At 37.7% G+C, this 20,381-nt stretch overlaps 1 protein-coding gene across 1 annotated transcript in view; it reads left to right on the top strand.

Annotated features, from left to right (window-relative positions):
- MYO3A (myosin IIIA) overlaps positions 1-20,381 on the top strand; it is a 499,205-nt gene that overhangs the window by 332,518 nt on the left and 146,306 nt on the right. Inside the window, 1 exon segment of the mRNA XM_053715695.1 lies at positions 2,747-2,957. Within this exon segment, the coding sequence (XP_053571670.1) occupies positions 2,747-2,957 (211 nt within the window).

Raw genomic sequence — 20,381 nt, 5'->3', positions numbered from 1 at the left:
GGTTTTATTTTACAGGTAAATTTGTCTTTATTTTAACTAGGTAGCTATTAAATAGTTAATAACTATTTAATAACTATTGTACCGAGTTAAAATAAATACAAAATTGCCTGTAAAATAAAAATAAACCCTAAGATAGCTACAATGTAACTATTAGTTATATTGTAGCTAGCTTAGAGTTTATTTTATAGGTAAGTATTTCGTTTTCAATAGGAATAATTTAGTTAATGATAGGAATATTTATTTAGATTTATTTAAATTATATTTAAGTTAGGGGTTGTTAGGTTTAGGGTTAGACTTAGGTTTAGGGGTTAATATGTTTATTATAGTGGCGGCGGTGTAGGGGGGGCAGATTAGTGGTTAATAAATATAATGTAGGTGGCGGTGGGCTCCGGGAGTGGCGGTTTAGGGGTTAAAAAATGTATTTAGTTGCGGTGGGGTCCGGGAGTGGCAGGATAGGGGTTAATAACTTTATGTAGGTGGCGGCGGTATAGGGGGCGGCAGATAAGGGGTTAATAAGTATAATGTAGGTGGCGGTGGGCTCTGAGAGCGGTGGTTTAGGGGTTAATACATTTATTAGAGTTTCTGTGGGTCCGGGAGTGGCAGGATAGGGGTTAATACATTTATTAGAGTTGCAGTGGGGTCCGGGAGCGGCGTTTAGGGGGTAAAACAGTATAGTATAGTGTGGGTGCTTAGAGACATGGTAGCAAGAAAGCTGTGAAGAGCAGCGAGATTGATGACTGTTAGTTCGCAACAGCTGCTCATCGCCCCGTACTTGGTGTGTGGCTTTTTAACAGCTTTTTTGATAATTTTGGAGAACGTATTCAGGTCCGCGGCGGCGATGTTAGGCAAAAATAGACGAGCGTATTGGTGCCGGCAAATGCAAGAAAGTCAAAGGCTTGATAAATAGGGTCCAAGGTAATCACAAAGGTAAAAAGTATATTAATATAACAATGTTGATTATGCAAAACTGGGTAATGGGTAATACAGGGATTATCTATCTTTTTAAACAATAACAATTTTTAAGTAGACTTTCCCTTTAAGAAAAAGCATCTGTGCTTTCAATTTTGAGATTTGATACATATTATCATAACAATTTCTGGCTCAGCAACCCAAATCATTATATTCAGATTTGAGATAAAGTAAAGATGACATCCATAGACATACTGGCTTAAATTGCATAAAGAATATTTGAATTCAGCTTAAAGTTATTTAAGAAAATGCTGAGTGATGAAATTTCCAAGATGTGTTTAGAATACTGATATACAAAAATATATATATTTTTTATGAAATATTAATCTTAGTCTCTTGATTTTAAAAGCCATATACACATTGTTTTCTTTACATTGTATTTTTGGAGGAAAAATGTTCTCTTTAGGAAGAAATCAAGGTTCATGCGTCTTGACACCTCCTCAACAAATCCATTCCCTAAAGCTTACTCTGCAGTTGGTACAGTATATGGTTACTGATTTAATAATGCTATATCCTCTGTTTTTATTTGTTTGTTGTCTTGTTCTTTTATACAAATCATTAAAAATATACAGTATTATTGGGAAGCTTTTAGTAAGGCTTAGAAAATGCATCATACTGAAGATGACTAATATTGAACTTTATTACATCTTCTACTTAGTAATTACAAAGACAGTCTACTTGACTTAAGTCTGAAAAACAGATTTGCCTAGAATAGGCATTCAAACAGAAATAAATACAGCCTACTTTACAGGAGCCAGGGCGCTAACAAATTAATACAACACACAGAGAAAACCCTGCACTCACTAGCAAGCTCTCAGCTAAGATGAAAAGCAAAAATGGAAAGGTTAGTTACCGCATCTGGCCAAATGGGACAAGCCCAGGTACCACGTCAAGGTCCTTTCCAAAACCTGGGGTTAACTGTCTGTGACTGTCTGGGATTAACTGCCTGTGACTCTGGGGGCAGCACAGCTTCTTTTGAATGCCACTAAGCACCCAGGGCTGAGCATGTTGCAGGGTCATGGGATGTGTACCTGGTCTGGTCTAGGAGTGCAGTCCCCTTCCTTTTTTTGTATATGACTGGGGTGATTACATAAGCCTGTGCACCCTTCACTTGTTCTCAGTTTGTTTGATTGAGAGCTTGCATTGTGTGGCTGTTTTAGGGTCCCAGGTATTGGAAAGGACCTTGACAAGGTACCTGGGCTTGTCCCATTTTGCCAGATGCGGTAACTAACCGTTCAATTTTTGCTTTTAATCTTAGCTGAGAGCTTGCTAGTGAGTGCAGGGTTTTCTCTGTGTTATATATATATATATATAATTATATATATATATATATATATATATATATATATATACATCTTTTTAAACAACTTTCTAATTTACTTCAATGATCAATTTTTCTTCATTTTCTCTGTCTCTTTTGTTTAAAAGCAGGGTTGTATGCTTAGGAGCTGGCCCATTTTTGGAGCACTATATAGCAGCGGTTTTACAAGAATGTTATCCATTTGCAAGAACACTAGATGTCAGCACTATTTCCTGCCATGTAGTGCTCCAGATGCCTACCTAGGTATCTCTTCAACACAGAATATTATGGGAACGAAGCATATTAGATAATAGAAGTAAATAGGAAACTTTTTTTAAATGGTATGATCTGTCTGAATCACAAAAGAACATTTTTGGCTTTCAAATCCCTTTAACTTGCAACTAGCTTGCTGTTTAATAACTGGTGCCCTAATTGTTTTACATTTCACTTTAGTAAAAGTGCTTATTTGTATTACAGCAGCCACCTTATTATGCATTCAGGCAGAAGAATTGCATGATGCCTTAACTTCTCATTGTGTGGTTACTCGTGGTGAAACTATAATCCAACAAAACACTGTGGAAAAGGCATCTGATGTCCGAGATGCTATGTCCAAAGCTCTGTATGGTCGGCTCTTTAGCTGGATTGTCAACCGAATTAATGCTTTATTGAAACCTGAGGATAATTTAAGGTCAGTGATTGTACTTCTGGTGAAGCAAATGCGCTTTTGCTAAGCTGCTTTAGAATGAAATTCATGTATATAAGCGAAAAATTACATTTTTCAATCAAAATAATCAAAACAGAAAAGCCACAATTATGTCCTTTAGCCCTTTAGACTAAAAACTTAACTTTGTTGGTATGTTGCAAAAATTTAAAAATGTATAAATATTATAATTTTATGTTTTTTCAGTAACCTCTACAGTAAAGAACAATATGAAGTCCCTTAGATTCTGATTGGCTGATAGAATTCTATCAGCCAATCGGAATTAAGGTAGAAACAATCCTATTGGCTGAATCAATCAGCCAATAGGATTGAAGTTCAATCTTATTGGCTGATCCAATCAGCCAATAGGATTGAGCTCAATCCTATTGGCTGATTGGATCAGCCAATAGGATTTTTTCTACCTTAATTCCGATTGGCTGATAGAATTCTATCAGCCAATCGGAATCTAAGGGACGCCATCTTGGATGACATCACTTAAAGGAACCGTCATTCAGTAAGAAGCCGTTGTTTGAAGAGAATGCTCCGCGCCGGATGTCTTGAAGATGGACCTGCTCCGCGCCGGATGAATAAAGATAGAAGATGCCGTCTGGATGAAGACTTCTGCCGTCTGGAGGACCACTTCGCCCGGCTTGGATGAAGACTTCTCCCGGCTTCGTTGAGGACTTCGGCCCAGTTGGATGAAGACTTCTGCTGCTTCCTTGAGGATGGATGTCCGGTCTTCAGAACAGTCAGTCAATCTTCAGGGGGTTAGTGTTAGGTTTTTTTAAAGGTGTAATGGGTGGGTTTTATTTTTTAGATTATGTTAGATAGTATTTTATTTGGGAGGTTGGTTGTGTGGGTGATGGGTTTTACTGTTGGGGGGTTGTTTGTATTTTTTTTTTACAGGTAAAAGAGCCGATTACTTTGGGGCAATGTCCCGCAAAAGGCCCTTTTAAGGTCTATATATAGTTTAGTTTAGGCTAGGGTTTTTTATATCTTGGGGGGGAGCTTTTTTATTTTGATAGTGCTATTAGATTAGGTGTAATTAGTTTAAATATCTTGTAATTTGTTTATTATTTTCTGTAATTTAGTGTTTTGTTTTTTTGTACTTTAGCTAATTTAATTTAATTTATGTTATTGTTGTTAATTGAGTAAATTTATTTAATTATAGTGTAGTGTTAGGTGTTATTGTAACTGAGGTTAGGTTTTATTTTAAAGGTACTTTTGTATTTATTTTAGCTAGGTAGTTATTAAATAGTTAATAACTATTTAATAACTATTCTACCTAGTTAAAATAAATATAAACTTGCCTGTAAAATAAAAATAAACCCTAAGCTAGATACAATGTAACTATTAGTTATATTGTAGCTATCTTAGGGTTTATTTTATAGGTAAGTATTTAGTTTTAAATATTAGGGTTTAATAAGTGTAAGATTAGGTGTGTTTAGACTCTGGGTTTATGTTAGGGTGTTAGGTGTAAACATACATTTTATGGAATTTTAGGAATCAATGGAGCTGCGTTACTGAGTTTTATGCTGCTTTATTGCAGGTGTTAGACTTTTTTTCAGCCGGCTCTCCCCGTTGATTCCCATGGGGAAATCGTGCACGAGCACGTACGACCAGCTCACCGCTGACTTAAGCAGCGCTGGTATTGGAGTGAGATATGGAGCAAAATTTTGCTCTACGCTCACTTTTTGTCTTTTAACGCCGAGTTTGTTAAAACCTGTAATACCAGCGCTGCATGTAAGTGAGCGGTGAGAGAAAACTGCATATTAAATTGACATTAAGCACTTTTAACATTTTTAATATAGAATGTTTAATTAAAGGTACAGTCAACACCAGAAATTTTGTTTAAAAAGATAGATATTTGCTTTAGTACCCATTCCCCAATTTCGCATAACCAACACAGTTATACTAATACACTTTTTACCTTCTATCTAAGCCTCTGCAAACTTCCCCCTTATATCAGTTCTTTTGGCAGGCTTGCACTTTTGCCAATCAGTGCTGACTCCTAGGTAACTTAAAGTGTGTGAGCGCAATGTTATCTATATGACACACATGAACTAACGCCCTCTAGTGGTGAAAAACTGTCAAAATGCATTCACATAAGAAGTGGCCTTCAAGGGCTTAGAAATTAGCATATGAGGCTATCTAGGTTTAGCTTTCAACTAAGAATACCAAGAAAACAAAGCAACATTGGTGATAAAAGTTAATTGGAAAGTTGTTTAAAATTACATGCCCTATTTGAATTATGAACGTTTATTTTGTAGTAAAACAATTTGCAAATATACTCATTATATACTTTTTCTCATTTTCCTGTAATTTAATTCTGAAAATTGTGGTAGAGTGCAGCCTCCAGACTTAACACTGCTAGATTCTACATAGCCATTAGTTGCACACTCTAGTGACACATATATACCTGTCCCTAATTGGTCTCAGCAGAGAAGGAAACATAGGTTACAATATGGTATCATTCAGTTCTTTATGGTTAATAAATATTCAGGTGTGCTCAAAAGTTTGCATACACTGGCAGAAATTGTGAAATTTTGGCATTGATTTTGAAAATATGACTGATCATGTAAAAAAAATGTAATTTATTTAAGGATAGTGATCATATGAAGCCATTTATTATCACATTAGTTATTTGGCTCCTTTTTAAATCATTATGATAACAGAAATCACCAAAATGGCCCTGATCAAAAGTTCAATGTTTGGCCTTGTTACAGGCACATAAGGTGACACACACTGGTTAAAATAGCAATTAAAGGTTAATTTCCCACATCTGTGTCTTTTTAAATTGCAATTAGTGTCTGTGTATACATAGTCAATGAGTTTGTTAGCTCTCACTTGGATGCACTGAGCAGCCATGGGGAGCAAAAAAGAACTGTCAAAAGACATGCGTAAGAAGGTAATGGAACTTTATAAAGATGGAAAAGGATATAAAAAGAAATCCAAAGTCTTAAAAATGCCAGTCAGTACTGTTCAATCACTTATTAAGAAGTGGAAAATTTGGGGATATCTTGATACCAAGCCAAGGTCATGTAAACCGAGAAAGATTTCAGCCACAATTGCCAAAAGAATTGTTCGGGATACAAAGAAAAACCCACAGGTAACCTCAGGAGAAATAAAGGCTGCTCTGGAAAAAGACGGCCTGGTTGTTTCAAGGAGCAAAATAAGACGATACTTGAACAAAAATGAGCTGCATAGTCGAGAAAGAAGGCTTTACTGCACCAAAACCACAAAAAAACCCTGTTATAATATGCCCAACAACACCTTGACATGCCTCAAAGCTTCTGGCACTCTGTAATTTAGAGTGATGAGACCAAAATAGAGTTTTATAGTCACAACCAAAAGCGCTATGTTTGGAGAGGGGTCAACAAGGTCTATAGCAAAAAGAATACCATCCCCACTTTGATGCATGGTGGTGGCTCACTGATGTTTTTTTGGGGGGGGGTATGAGCTCTAAAGGCATGGGGAATCTTGTGAAAATTGATGGCACGATGAATGCAGCATGTTATCAGAAAATACTGGCAGACAATTTGCATTCTTTAGCACGAAAGCTGCGCATGGGATGCTCTTGGACTTTCCAGCACGACAATGACCCTAAGCACAAAGCCAGGTTGACCCTCTAGTGGTTACAGCAGAAAAAGGTGAAGGTTCTGGAGTGGCCATCACAGTCTCCTGACCTTAATATCATCAAGACACTCTGGGGAGATCTCAAATGTGCTGTTTAAGTAAGACGAACAAAGACTTTCATGACCTGGAGAAAGGTTGACAAGATGAGTGGGCAGCTATACCACCTGCAAGAATTTGGGGCCTCATAGACAACTATTAAAAAAAGACTGCACACTGTCATTGATGCTAAAGGGGCAATACACAGTATTAAGAACTAAGGATATACAGAATTATAAACAAGGGTCATTTAATTTTTTTATTTGTTGCCATGTTTTGTTTTATGATTGTGCCATTCTGTTATGACCTACAGTTGAATATGAATCCAATAAGAAATAAAAGAAATATGTTTTGCCTGCTCACTCATGTTTTCTTTAAAAATGATACATATTTTACCAATTCTCCAAGGGTATGCAAACTGTTGATTGCATCTGCACACAGATATATAGAGAAATATATCTCTAAAGCAGTATTGGTCGAACTAAACCTCTGGTAAATATGTTTTACCATTGACTTGCAATATCAATTTGTTCGCTAATTTTAACGCAGTCCTGTGATATTGCCATTGCATACCATTAGCTCACCACTTATATCTTATATTATCTATATATATATATATATATAGAACATATTCTTCTATGTAAAGAACAATAGAATGTGAACTATTTATAGGTTTGTGCACAAGTTGGGTTTTTTACCACTTATTTTGCTCCATTGACTTCTATGGGGAAAAGGTTCCATTGCATGATATTGTAAGTTCGGCTTTTGCATTCGTTGGGTTAGCACACTAGCAAAAACAGTTTACTGTCAACTCATATTATAAACTCAACAGGATTACGTGCAAAAAACTTACTTCTAGCGCAGTTAACATTAAAGCAGGAGCGTAAAATAACTCTCCACTCATAATCTAGCCCTAGAATGTTTACATTAAGGGATGCTACAAAAAATGGAAATGGGCTTAGCACTAATATTTTTACAGAGAATAATGTTTTATTGGCATTATCAAAAATAAATGTAAAAAAGTAAGTAGATCCAGTAAATACAGTAGATTTGCATAATTATCAAATGTGTGCTAACAAGACAATGCAGTAGTATTTAGTCTGAACTTCAAATGAGTAATACATTTTTTTCTGACAAATTTCAAAGTGATATCTATTTCCACTCCCCTGTATCATGTGACAGCCATCAGCCAATCACAAATGCATATATGTACTGTATATTCTGTGAATTGTTGCATATGCCCAGTGGGACCTGGTGACCTGGTAAATATAAAAAGACTGTGCACATTTTGCTAATGGAAGTAAGATGGAAAGTTGTTTAAAATTGAATGTTCTATCTGAATCATGAAAGTTTAATTTTGACTTGAGTGTCCCTTTAATCCAAAGGTTTTAAAGGAAAGTTGATCTATGTTAGCTGCCCCATTATCTGATCTGTTTAATCAGTCATTATTGACTGGAGTTGTTCCAGATGATTGGAGAATAGTCAATGTAGTGTCTCTTCATGAAAAGGGCCTTAGGGAATAATCTGGTAACTACAGGCCAGTCCGTTTAACTTCAGTAGTAGGGAAATTAATGGGAACTCTTTTTTTAAAAGAAAGTATTATGATTTACATAAAGACAAACACTTTAGAGAACCAAAATCACCATGGTTTTACTTAAAGGTAGAGTATACTATAAAATTGTTGGTCCCTTAATGTGTTTCCAATTACTTTTTTTACCAGCTGCAGAGTATAAAATGTATGAGATTTGTTTTTTTAATGCTTATTTGTGTATATGAATTAGCTGATTATGGCCTAGATTTAGAGTTGGGCGGTAGCCGTCAAAACCAGCGTTAGAGGCTCCTAACGCTGGTTTTTACCGCCCTCTGGTATTTGGAGCCAGTCATTAAAGGGTCTAACGCTCACTTTCCAGCCGTGACTTTTCCATACCGCAGATCCCCTTACGTCAATTGCGTATCCTATCTCGTGGCTGAAGTGAGCGTTAGAAATCTAACGACAAAACTCCAGCCGCAGAAAAAAGTCAGTAGTTAAGAGCTTTCTGGGCTAACGCCGGTTTATAAAGCTCTTAACTACTGTGCTCTTAAGTACACTAACACCCATAAACTACCTATGCATCCCTAAACCGAGGTCCCCCCACATCGCCGCCACTATATTAAATTTTTTAATCCCTAATCTGCCGCTCCGTACACCGCCGCCAGCTAAATTATCCCTATGTACCCCTAATCTGCTGCCCCTAATACCGCCGACCCCTATATTATATTTATTAACCCCTAATCTGCCCCCCTCAACGTCGCCTCCACCTGCCTACACTTATTAACCCCTAATCTGCCGACCGGACCGCGCCGCTATTATAATAAAGTTATTAACCACTAATCCGCCTCACTCCCGCCTCAATAACCCTATAATAAATAGTATTAACCCCTAATCTGCCCTCCCTAACATCGCCGACACCTAACTTCAAACATTAACCCCTAATCTGCCGACTGGAGCTCACCGCTATTCTAATAAATGTATTAACCCCTAAAGCTAATTCTAACCCTAACCCTAACACCCCCCTAAATTAAATATAATTTTTATCTAACGAAATAAATTAACTCTTATTAAATAAATTATTCTTATTTAAAGCTAAATACTTACCTGTAAAATAAACCCTAATATAGCTACAATATAAATTATAATTATATTATAGCTATTTTAGGATTAATATTTATTTTACAGGCAACTTTGTATTTATTTTAACCAGGTACAATAGCTATTAAATAGTTAAGAACTATTTAATAGCTAAAATAGTTAAAATAATTACAAAATTACCTGTAAAATAAATCCTAACGTAAGTTACAATTAAACCTAACACTACACTATCAATAAATTAATTAAATACATTACCTACAATTATCTACAATTAAACCTAACACTACACTATTGATAAATTAATTAAATACAATACCTACAATTATCTACAATTAAACCTAACACTACACTATCAATAAATTAATTAAATAAAATACCTACAAATAAATACAATTAAATAAACTAACTAAAGTACAAAAAATAAAAAAGAACTAAGTTACAAAAAATAAAAAAAATATTTACAAACATTAGAAAAATATTACAACAATTTTAAACTAATTACACCTACTCTAAGCCCCCTAATAAAATAACAAAGCCCCCCAAAATAAAAAAATGCCCTACCCTATTCTAAATTTAAAAAGTTCAAAGCTCTTTTACCTTACAGGCCCTGAAAAGGGCCATTTGCGGGGCATGCCCCAAAGAATTCAGCTCTTTTGCCTGTAAAAAAAAACATACAATACCCCCCCAACATTACAACCCACCACCCACATACCCCTAATCTAACCCAAACCCACCTTAAATAAACCTAACACTAAGCCCCTGAAGATCTCCCTACCTTGTCTTCACCTCACCGGGTCCCGATCTGTCCAGAAGAGGGTCCGAAGTCTTGATCCAAGCCCAAGCGGGGGGCTGAAGAGTGACGTCCATCCTCGGGCTGAAGTCTGGATCCAAGCGGCGGCTGAAGAAATCCATCATCGGGCTGAAGTCGGAAGTCCATCATCGGGATGAAGTCTTCTATCAAGCCGCATCTTCAATCTTCTTTCTTCCGGAGCGGAGCCATCTTCTTCCCAGCCGACGCGAATCCAACCTCTTCAAGCGACGCCTACTAGCCGAATGACGGTTCCTTTAAATGACGTCATCCAAGATGGCGTCCCTCAAATTCCGATTGGCTGATAGGATTCTATCAGCCAATCGGAATTAAGGTAGGAAAATTCTGATTGGCTGATGGAATCAGCCAATCAGAATCAAGTTCAATCCGATTGGCTGATCCAATCAGCCAATCAGATTGAGTTCGCATTCTATTGGCTGATCGGAACAGCCAATTATTGTACCTGGTTAAAATATTTTTTTTTTTTTTTTTATTTTACAGGTAAGTATTTAGCTTTAAATAGGAATAATTTATTTAATAAGAGTTAATTTATTTCGTTAGATAAAAATTATATTTAACTTAGGGGGGTGTTAGTGTTAGGGTTAGACTTAGCTTTAGGGGTTAATCCATTTATTACAGTAGCGGCGAGATTCATTCGGCAGATTAGGGGTTAATAATTGAAGTTAGGTGTCGGCGATGTTAGGGAGGGCAGATTAGGGGTTAATACTATTTATTATAGGGTTATTGAGGCGGGAGTGAGGCGGATTAGGGGTTAATAACTTTATTATAGTAGCGGTGCGGTCCGCTTGGCAGATTAGGGGTTAATAAGTGTAGGCAGGTGGAGGCGACATTGTGGGGGGCAGATTAGGGGTTAATAAATATAATATAGGGGTCGGCGGTGTTAGGGGCAGCAGATTAGGGGTACATAGGGATAATGTAGGTAGCGGCGGTTTACGGAGCGGAAGATTAGGCGTTAAAAAAAATATGCAGGTTTCAGCGATAGCGGGGGTGGCAGAATAGGGGTTAATAAGTGTAAGGTTAGGGGTGTTTAGACTCGGGGTACATGTTAGAGTGTTAGGTGCAGACGTAGGAAGTGTTTCCCCATAGGAAACAATGGGGCTGCGTTAGGAGCTGAACGCTGCTTTTTTGCAGGTGTTAGGTTTTTTTTCAGCTCAATCAGCCCCATTGTTTCCTATGGGGATATCGTGCACGAGCACGTTTTTGAAGCTGGCCGCGTCCGTAAGCACCGCTGGTATCTAGAGTTGCAGTGGCGTTAAATTATGCTCTACGCTCCCTTTTTGGAGCCTAACGCACTGAAACCCAGCCATTCTGTGAACTCTAAATACCAGCGGTATTTAAAAGGTGCGGGAGAAAAAAAGCATGCGTAGCTAACGCACCCCTTTGGCCGCCAAACTCTAAATCTAGCCGTTTGTGTTTTGAAGCCACAACCTAATAAAATGAGTTGAGCTTGTAGGTATAATTAGATCTCATTACTTTATCACATTGTGTAAATATACCTGCTTCTTTATCTTATATCTGTCCATAAACCAATCACCAATACTTGGAAAGAACAATGGGAAATTAACATTTTATTACCTTATCTCTTCTATAACCCACTGGGAGTGTAATTTCTTCTACTGGCTGTGTTAACACAGCTTGGGCTGGAGGCCAAAAACTTTTTAAATAGGTGGGGATACCACAGGCTAAATAAACTAATTCAAATGCTAATATAAGGTTTGATACACTCCAGCAGGTAAAAGGGATCATTGGGAACAAATTTTTTTGAGTAAGTTTTTGAGTAAACTGTCCCTTTTAGGGAGATCATGTCAGAGTAATCTAATTGAAACAAACATGAATGGGGAGCGGAGCACAGGTGAAAATAGTAAGTTCTTATATTTATTCGACATGGAAACAGCTAGAAAAATAAAATGAAATAAATTCTACATGCAGAAAAAATAACTGGTCAGGCGCGTTTCAGCTTTTGCCTTCTTCCATGACCTGGATTCATTAATACAATATTGCATATAAATACCCTCATGCAATTCCTGATTAGATCTCCAACAGCAGTTGTAGAGAGAAAAACCCCTCCCACTTAACTCTTTCATAAAAGTTCTGCGTGTCATTTAGGATAAACACCAATGATTCTTAGTACCCACCGAGACTATTAAAAGCTATCTTTATATTCATTAAATAATAACTATCATCTTTAACTTTAAGTCCCTTGGTACTCAAGTAAAAAAGGGAAATTTATACTATGACAACTAATTATGTATTAAATATATTACATATATGTGGGTAATGACCCCCAGGGTAAAAACGTGAAGGCAGAATATATAAAAATAAGGTGAAAACTAAAATAAATGTCCATAATAAGATGTGCGAGAGGATGGTGGGGGTCAGGAGAAAAAAAAGAGCTTTAGATAATCAGACCCTTAGATATAAATTAATACATTTGTGAAAAAAAGAAAAGTGAGAGAGGGAAAATAGAATGACACTACTAAATGATGACCCAATTGATCAAATTGCTAGAATTTATTAAGGGAGTGAGTGCTGTATACTGGTATATTGGAGCAAAACGAGTAGTAGTGTGACCAACTACAAAGGTGTACACTTGTGAATGACAGGAATGTTCCTGGTATTGATTATGATAAACACTTGGAAACATGAATGTTCCTAATTATGGGAACACATAATGGTTAAAAGGTACATTTTATTGGTAATTGTTAAAAAAAATTGGAAAAACACACAATATAAAAACAAATAGTGAAAACACAATAATTGAGCACCGAAAAGATCAGTACTAGTGGGGTTAAATGGGAGTGTGACACTGCATAAATGGGTAATATCCCAAATAAATGTTCAATGTGGATACTATGGCCTAGATTTGGAGTTTGGCGGTAAAAGGGCTGTTAACGCTCCGCGGGCTTTTTTCTGGCCGCACCATAAATTTAACTCTGGTATCGAGAGTTCAAACAAATGCTGCGTTAGGCTCCAAAAAAGGAGCGTAGAGCATTTTTACCGCAAATGCAACTCTCGATACCAGAGTTGCTTACGGACGAGGCCAGCCTCAAAAACGTGCTCGTGCACGATTCCCCCATAGGAAACAATGGGACTGTTTGAGCTGAAAAAAAACCTAACACCTGCAAAAAAGCAGCGTTCAGCTCCTAACGCAGCCCCATTGTTTCCTATGGGGAAACACTTCCTACGTCTGCACCTAACACTCTAACATGAACCCCGAGTCTAAACACCCCTAACCTTACACTTATTAACCCCTAATCTGCCGCCCCCGCTATCGCTGACCCCTGCATATTTTTTTTAACCCCTAATCTGCCGCTCCGTAAACCGCCGCAACCTACGTTATCCCTATGTACCCCTAATCTGCTGCCCTAACATCGCCGACTCCTATATTATATTTATTAACCCCTAATCTGCCCCCCTCAACGTCGCCGACACCTGCCTACACTTATTAACCCCTAATCTGCCGAGCGGACCTGAGCGCTACTATAATAAAGTTATTAACCCCTAATCCGCCTCACTAACCCTATCATAAATAGTATTAACCCCTAATCTGCCCTCCCTAACATCGCCGACACCTAACTTCAATTATTAACCCCTAATCTGCCGAGCGGAGCTCACCGCTATTCTAATAAATGTATTAACCCCTAACGCTAAGTCTAACCCTAACACTAACACCCCCATAACTTAAATATAATTTACATCTAACGAAATTAATTAACTCTTATTAAATAACTTATTCCTATTTAAAGCTAAATACTTACCTGTAAAATAAACCCTAATATAGCTACAATATAAATTATAATTACATTGTAGCTATTTTAGGATTAATATTTATTTTACAGGCAACTTTGTAATTATTTTAACCAGGTACAATAGCTATTAAATAGTTAAGAACTATTTAATAGTTACCTAGTTAAAATAATTACAAATTTACCTGTAAAATAAATCCTAACCTAAGATATAATTAAACCTAACACTACCCTATCAATAAAATAATTAAATAAACTACCTACAATTACCTACAATTAACCTAACACTACACTATCAATAAATTAATTAAACACAATTGCTACAAATAAATACAATTAAATAAACTAGCTAAAGTACAAAAAATAAAAAAGAACTAAGTTACAAAAAATAAAAAAATATTTACAAACATAAGAAAAATATTACAACAATTTTAAACTAATTACACCTACTCTAAGCCCCCTAATAAAATAACAAAGCCCCCAAAATAAAAAATTCCCTACCCTATTCTAAATTAAAAAAGTTACAAGCTCTTTTACCTTACCAGCCCTGAACAGGGCCCTTTGCGGGGCATGCCCCAAGAATTTCAGCTCTTTTGCCTGTAAAAGAATAAATACAATACCCCCCCCCAACATTACAACCCACCACCCACATACCCCTAATCTAACCCAAACCCCCCTTAAATAAACCTAACACTAAGCCCCTGAAGATCTTCCTACCTTGTCTTCACCATACCAGGTTCACGATCCGTCCTGGCTCCAACATCTTCATCCAACCCAAGCGGGGGTTGGCGATCCATCATCCGGTGCTGAAGAGGTCCAGAAGAGGCTCCAAAGTCTTCCTCCTATCCGGCAAGAAGAGGACATCCGGACCGGCAAACATCTTCTCCAAGCGGCATCTTCGATCTTCTTCCATCCGGTGCGGAGCGGGTCCATCTTGAAGCAGGCGACGCGGATCCATCCTCTTCTTCCGTTGTCTCCCGACTAATGACGGTTCCTTTAAGGGACGTCATCCAAGATGGCGTCCCTCGAATTCCGATTGGCTGATAGGATTCTATCAGCCAATCGGAATTAAGGTAGGAATTTTCTGATTGGCTGATGGAATCAGCCAATCAGAATCAAGTTCAATCCGATTGGCTGATCCAATCAGCCAATCAGATTGAGCTCGCATTCTATTGGCTGTTCCGATCAGCCAATAGAATGCGAGCTCAATCTGATTGGCTGATTGGATCAGCCAATCGGATTGAACTTGATTCTGATTGGCTGATTCCATCAGCCAATCAGAAAATTCCTACCTTAATTCCGATTGGCTGATAGAATCCTATCAGCCAATCGGAATTCGAGGGACGCCATCTTGGATGACGTCCCTTAAAGGAACCGTCATTAGTCGGGAGACAACGGAAAAAGAGGATGGATCCGCGTCGCCTGCTTCAAGATGGACCCGCTCCGCACCGGATGGAAGAAGATCGAAGATGCCGCTTGGAGAAGATGTTTGCCGGTCCGGATGTCCTCTTCTTGCCGGATAGGAGGAAGACTTTGGAGCCTCTTCTGGACCTCTTCAGCACCGGATGATGGATCGCCAACCCCCACTTGGGTTGGATGAAGATGTTGGAGCCAGGACGGATCGGTGAACCTGGTATGGTGAAGACAAGGTAGGAAGATCTTCAGGGGCTTAGTGTTAGGTTTATTTAAGGGGGGTTTGGGTTAGATTAGGGGTATGTGGGTGGTGGGTTGTAATGTTGGGGGGGGGTATTGTATTTATTCTTTTACAGGCAAAAGAGATGAAATTCTTGGGGCATGCCCCGCAAAGGGCCCTGTTCAGGGCTGGTAAGGTAAAAGAGCTTGTAACTTTTTAAATTTAGAATAGGGTAGGGAATTTTTTATTTTGGGGGGCTTTGTTATTTTATTAGGGGGCTTAGAGTAGGTGTAATTAGTTTAAAATTGTTGTAATATTTTTCTTATGTTTGTAAATATTTTTTTATTTTTTGTAACTTAGTTCTTTTTTATTTTTTGAACTTTAGCTAGTTTATTTAATTGTATTTATTTGTAGCAATTGTGTTTAATTAATTTATTGATAGTGTAGTGTTAGGTTAATTGTAGGTAATTGTAGGTAGTTTATTTAATTATTTTATTGATAGGGTAGTGTTAGGTTTAATTATATCTTAGGTTAGGATTTATTTTACAGGTAAATTTGTTATTATTTTAACTAGGTAACTATTAAATAGTTCTTAACTATTTAATAGCTATTGTACCTGGTTAAAATAATTACAAAGTTGCCTGTAAAATAAATATTAATCCTAAAATAGCTATAATATAATTATAATTTATATTGTAGCTATATTAGGATTTATTTTACAGGTAAGTATTTAGCTTTAAATAGGAATCATTTATTTAATAAGAGTTAATTTATTTCGTTAGATGTAAATTATATTTAAGTTAGGGGGGTGTTAGTGTTAGGGTTAGACTTAGCTTTAGGGGTTAATCAATTTATTAGAATAGCGGTGAGCTCCGGTCGTCAGATTAGGGGTTAATAATTGAAGTTAGGTGTCGGCGATGTTAGGGAGGGCAGATTAGGGGGTTAATACTATTTATTATAGGGTTAGTGAGGCGGGTTAGGGGTTAATAACTTTATTATAGTAGCGCTCAGGTCCGCTCGGCAGATTAGGGGTTAATAAGTGTAGGCAGGTGTCGGCGACGTTGAGGGGGGCAGATTAGGGGTTAATAAATATAATATAGGGATCGGCGGTGTTAGGGGTAGCAGATTAGGGGTACATAGGGATAACGTAGGTGGCGGCGATTTGCGGTCGGAAGATTAGGGGTTAATTATTTTAAGTAGCTGGCGGCGACGTTGTGGGGGGCAGGTTAGGGGTTAATAAATGTAATACAGGGGTCGGCGGGGTTAGGGGCAGCAGATTAGGGGTACATAAGTATAACGTAGGTGGCGGTCGGCAGATTAGGGGTTAAAAATTTTAATCGAGTGGCGGCGATGTGGGGGGAGCTCGGTTTAGGGGTACATAGGTAGTTTATGGGTGTTAGTGTACTTTAGGGTACAGTAGTTAAGAGCTTTATGAACCGGCGTTAGCCAGAAAGCTCTTAACTCCTGCTATTTTCAGGCGGCTGGAATTTTGTCGTTAGAGCTCTAACGCTCACTTCAGAAACGACTCTAAATACCAGCGTTAGAAAGATCCCATTGAAAAGATAGGATACGCAAATGGCGTAGGGGGATCTGCGGTATGGAAAAGTCGCGGCTGAAAAGTGAGCGTTAGACCCTTTAATCACTGACTCCAAATACCAGCGGGCGGCCAAAACCAGCGTTAGGAGCCTCTAACGCTGGTTTTGACGGCTACCGCCGAACTCCAAATCTAGGCCTGTGGATAGAGAGTCACCCTAAGGTGGCGTAAAGATTGAAAATGTCTCCAAATTGAGGGAGATAAAACGTTAGAAAAAAAGGGCGACTCAATAAGTTCATAGATAGTGCTGTGGTTAATTCTCTCACCATGCAAAAATATAATTACATAAGTTACTTTGAAGTAAAATACTCCTTATAAGATATAGAATATATAGCTGCAAGAGTGCACCTATGTTGGTATTCAACTTAATATGTAGAAAGTAACTGGTAAAAGGGGGATATTGAATGTCAAAATAATATGTAAATATCTCCATATATTGGTATTTAGAAAGGAGTGTGTTACTAATAGCTGAGTTAGCTAATTATAAACCTGTAAGATGGAGTGTAAGTATAATTATAGATTGAATCACTTTCGCGTGTAAAGCGTTAATACCCCAGTCAGTCACTATAAATCTATGGTAATTATGTATACTGCAACTGGTGCAAATGGTGTAAGAACGGCAATGGTTACAAGTGACCCGGGAACTGAAAATAACAGATTCGTGTCCGGTAAGATAACCATACAAGACACGCAACATATTGTCAATTCTATGTATAAATTAATAAATGTGTTGTCTGATATGATTTTAAATTGGTGCTAAATATGAAAGAAATGACACGTGACATCAGATACTAAGGATGAAGTATTTTCTTTCTAATGACACGGTGAGTCCACGGATCATCTAATTACTATTAGGAATATCACCCCTGCCCAGAAGGAGGCGGCAAAGAGCACCACAGTAAAGCTGTTAAATATCACCTGGAAAGGCTTAAAGCTGATTATACAGATATAAACTAAAATATATGACAGAAAATAATCAGACTAGAATAGTGATGTCGCGAACATAAAATTTTGGGTTCGCGAACGGCGAACGCGAACTTCCGCAACTGTTCACGAACGGGCGAACCGCCATAGACTTCAATAGGCAGGCGAACTTTAAAACCCACAGGGACTCTTTCTGGCCACAATAGTGATGGAAAAGTTGTTTCAAGGGGACTAACTAAGTAAAAAGGATAGTCTCCAGCAGTGAGCAAAGTGACTTTTATTTTCAAACAAAGGTCAGATACAGCAACGTTTCGGGCTAACAATAAGCCCTTTCTCAAGCCAGACATAAATTAAACAAGACATCATTTAAATAGCCATATTGGCGCCAAACAGTTGTGAAAAAATTGCACACATATCGCCCTCCAATGGTGAACTTGAATATTGCATGTCAAAATATATTTTGAAACAATTACAAAAATTCAAATGTTTTACAAAATATTTTACATTGTATATATTGCAAAAATTCAATAACCAACTTCATATATAAAGTGCCAAGTGGTCCTATAAAAATAAAAAGTAGAAAAATTAGAATTAAATAATATTTGTGACAACTAAATTCAATGTGAATATATTAGTGAAAATACTATATTAAAAATATTTAAATTTATTTAAATTTAAAATTAATCACAATACTCATATCAAAATTTCTTAACTTCCATATATATATAGAAACACAATCAACTAAATGGACTATATATAAATTTAAAAATTTATACATATGGGAATCCACTCCTATTTATCTCAAGGGGACTAACACCTGGACTGTGGCATGCCGGAGGGGGATCCATGGCAAAACTCCCATGGAAAATTACATAGTTGATGCAGAGTCTGGTTTTAATCCATAAAGGGCATAAATCACCTAACATTCCTAAATTGTTTGGAATAACGTGCTTTAAAACATCAGGTATGATGTTGTATCGATCAGGTAGTGTAAGGGTTACGCCCGCTTCACAGTGACAGACCAAACTCCCCGTTTAAAGGGACAGTCTACACCAGAATTTTTATTGTTTTAAAAGATAGATAATCCCTTTATTACCCATTTCCCAGTTTTGCATAACTAACACATTTATAATAATATACTTTTAACCTCTGTGATTATCTTGTATCTAAGCCTCTGCAAACTGCCCCTTTTTTCAGTTCTTTTGACAGACTTGCAGTCTAGCCAATCAATGCCTGCTCCCAGATAACTTCTCGTGTACGAGCACAGTGTTATCTATATGAAATACGTGAACTAACACCCTCTAGTGGTGAAAAAATGTTAAAATGCAATCTGAAAGAGGTGGGCTTCAAGGTCTAAGAAATTAGCGTATGAACCTCCTAGGTTAAGCTTTCAACTAAGAATACCAAGAGAACAAAGCAAAATTGGTGATAAAAGTAAATTGGAAAATTGTTTAAAATTACATGCTCTATCTGAATCATGAAAGTTTATTTTGGCCTAGACTGTCCCTTTAACGCACCGCAAACAACCGCAAACAGTCCATTTGCACAACCGCAAACTCCCCATTTGCACAAGGTTGGATACCAAGTTAGCCATGTCCCGTTCCTTGTCCTCACTGATGTCATTGAAGGTCTCTTCCTCCACCCAGCCACGTACAACACCAAGGGTCTCCGAAAGGTGACAACAAGCCCCCTGGGACGCCTGCTGTGTTTGGTATTCAACCTCCTCAAAGCCACCTTCCTCCTCTCACTCCTCTTCTTCAGACTCCTCTCTCTGCGTTGCCTCTCTCTGCGTTATTATAAGGTGTGTTAAGTAGTACTATTCCTATCAGTTTAATCCCTGTTATGTCCCCTATCAGGGGACATGTATATGGCATTGATTTTAGGAACTGGGAGATGGAAAAAGGTGCTTGGTCGGTCCTCCTACTTCAAATTTGGGGCACTGCGCGTGCAATCTAATGTGCCACCAGATAGGAGTGGTGTGTTAAGTAGTTCTATTCTTATCAGTTTAATCCCTGTTACGTCCCCTATCAGGGAACGTGTATATGGCATCGATTTTAGGAACCGGGAGATGGAAAAAGATGCTTGGTCGTCGGTCCTCCTACTTCAAATTTGGGGCACTGCGCGTACAATCTAATGTGCCACCAGATAGGAGTGGTGTGTTAAGTAGTTCTATTCTTATCAGTTTAATCCCTGTTACATCCATGTGTGTAATGCTGCCTGACTGAGACATATCCCTGTTATCTACATCCTCTGGCAATAATGGTTGCACATCACTATCACTCATTTCTTCCAACTAATGTGTAAATAACTCCTCTGACAGATCAAGTGAAGCGGCTGTGGTGCTAGTGTTGGTTGTGCTGGCAGGCGGGCGAGTGGTAACTTGAG

Source organism: Bombina bombina, chromosome 5 (assembly GCF_027579735.1).
Source record: "Bombina bombina isolate aBomBom1 chromosome 5, aBomBom1.pri, whole genome shotgun sequence".
NCBI classification, from domain to species: Eukaryota; Metazoa; Chordata; class Amphibia; order Anura; family Bombinatoridae; genus Bombina; species Bombina bombina.
The sequence above is the reverse complement of the archived record's forward strand: the minus strand, read 5'-3'. Positions and strand labels throughout refer to the sequence as shown.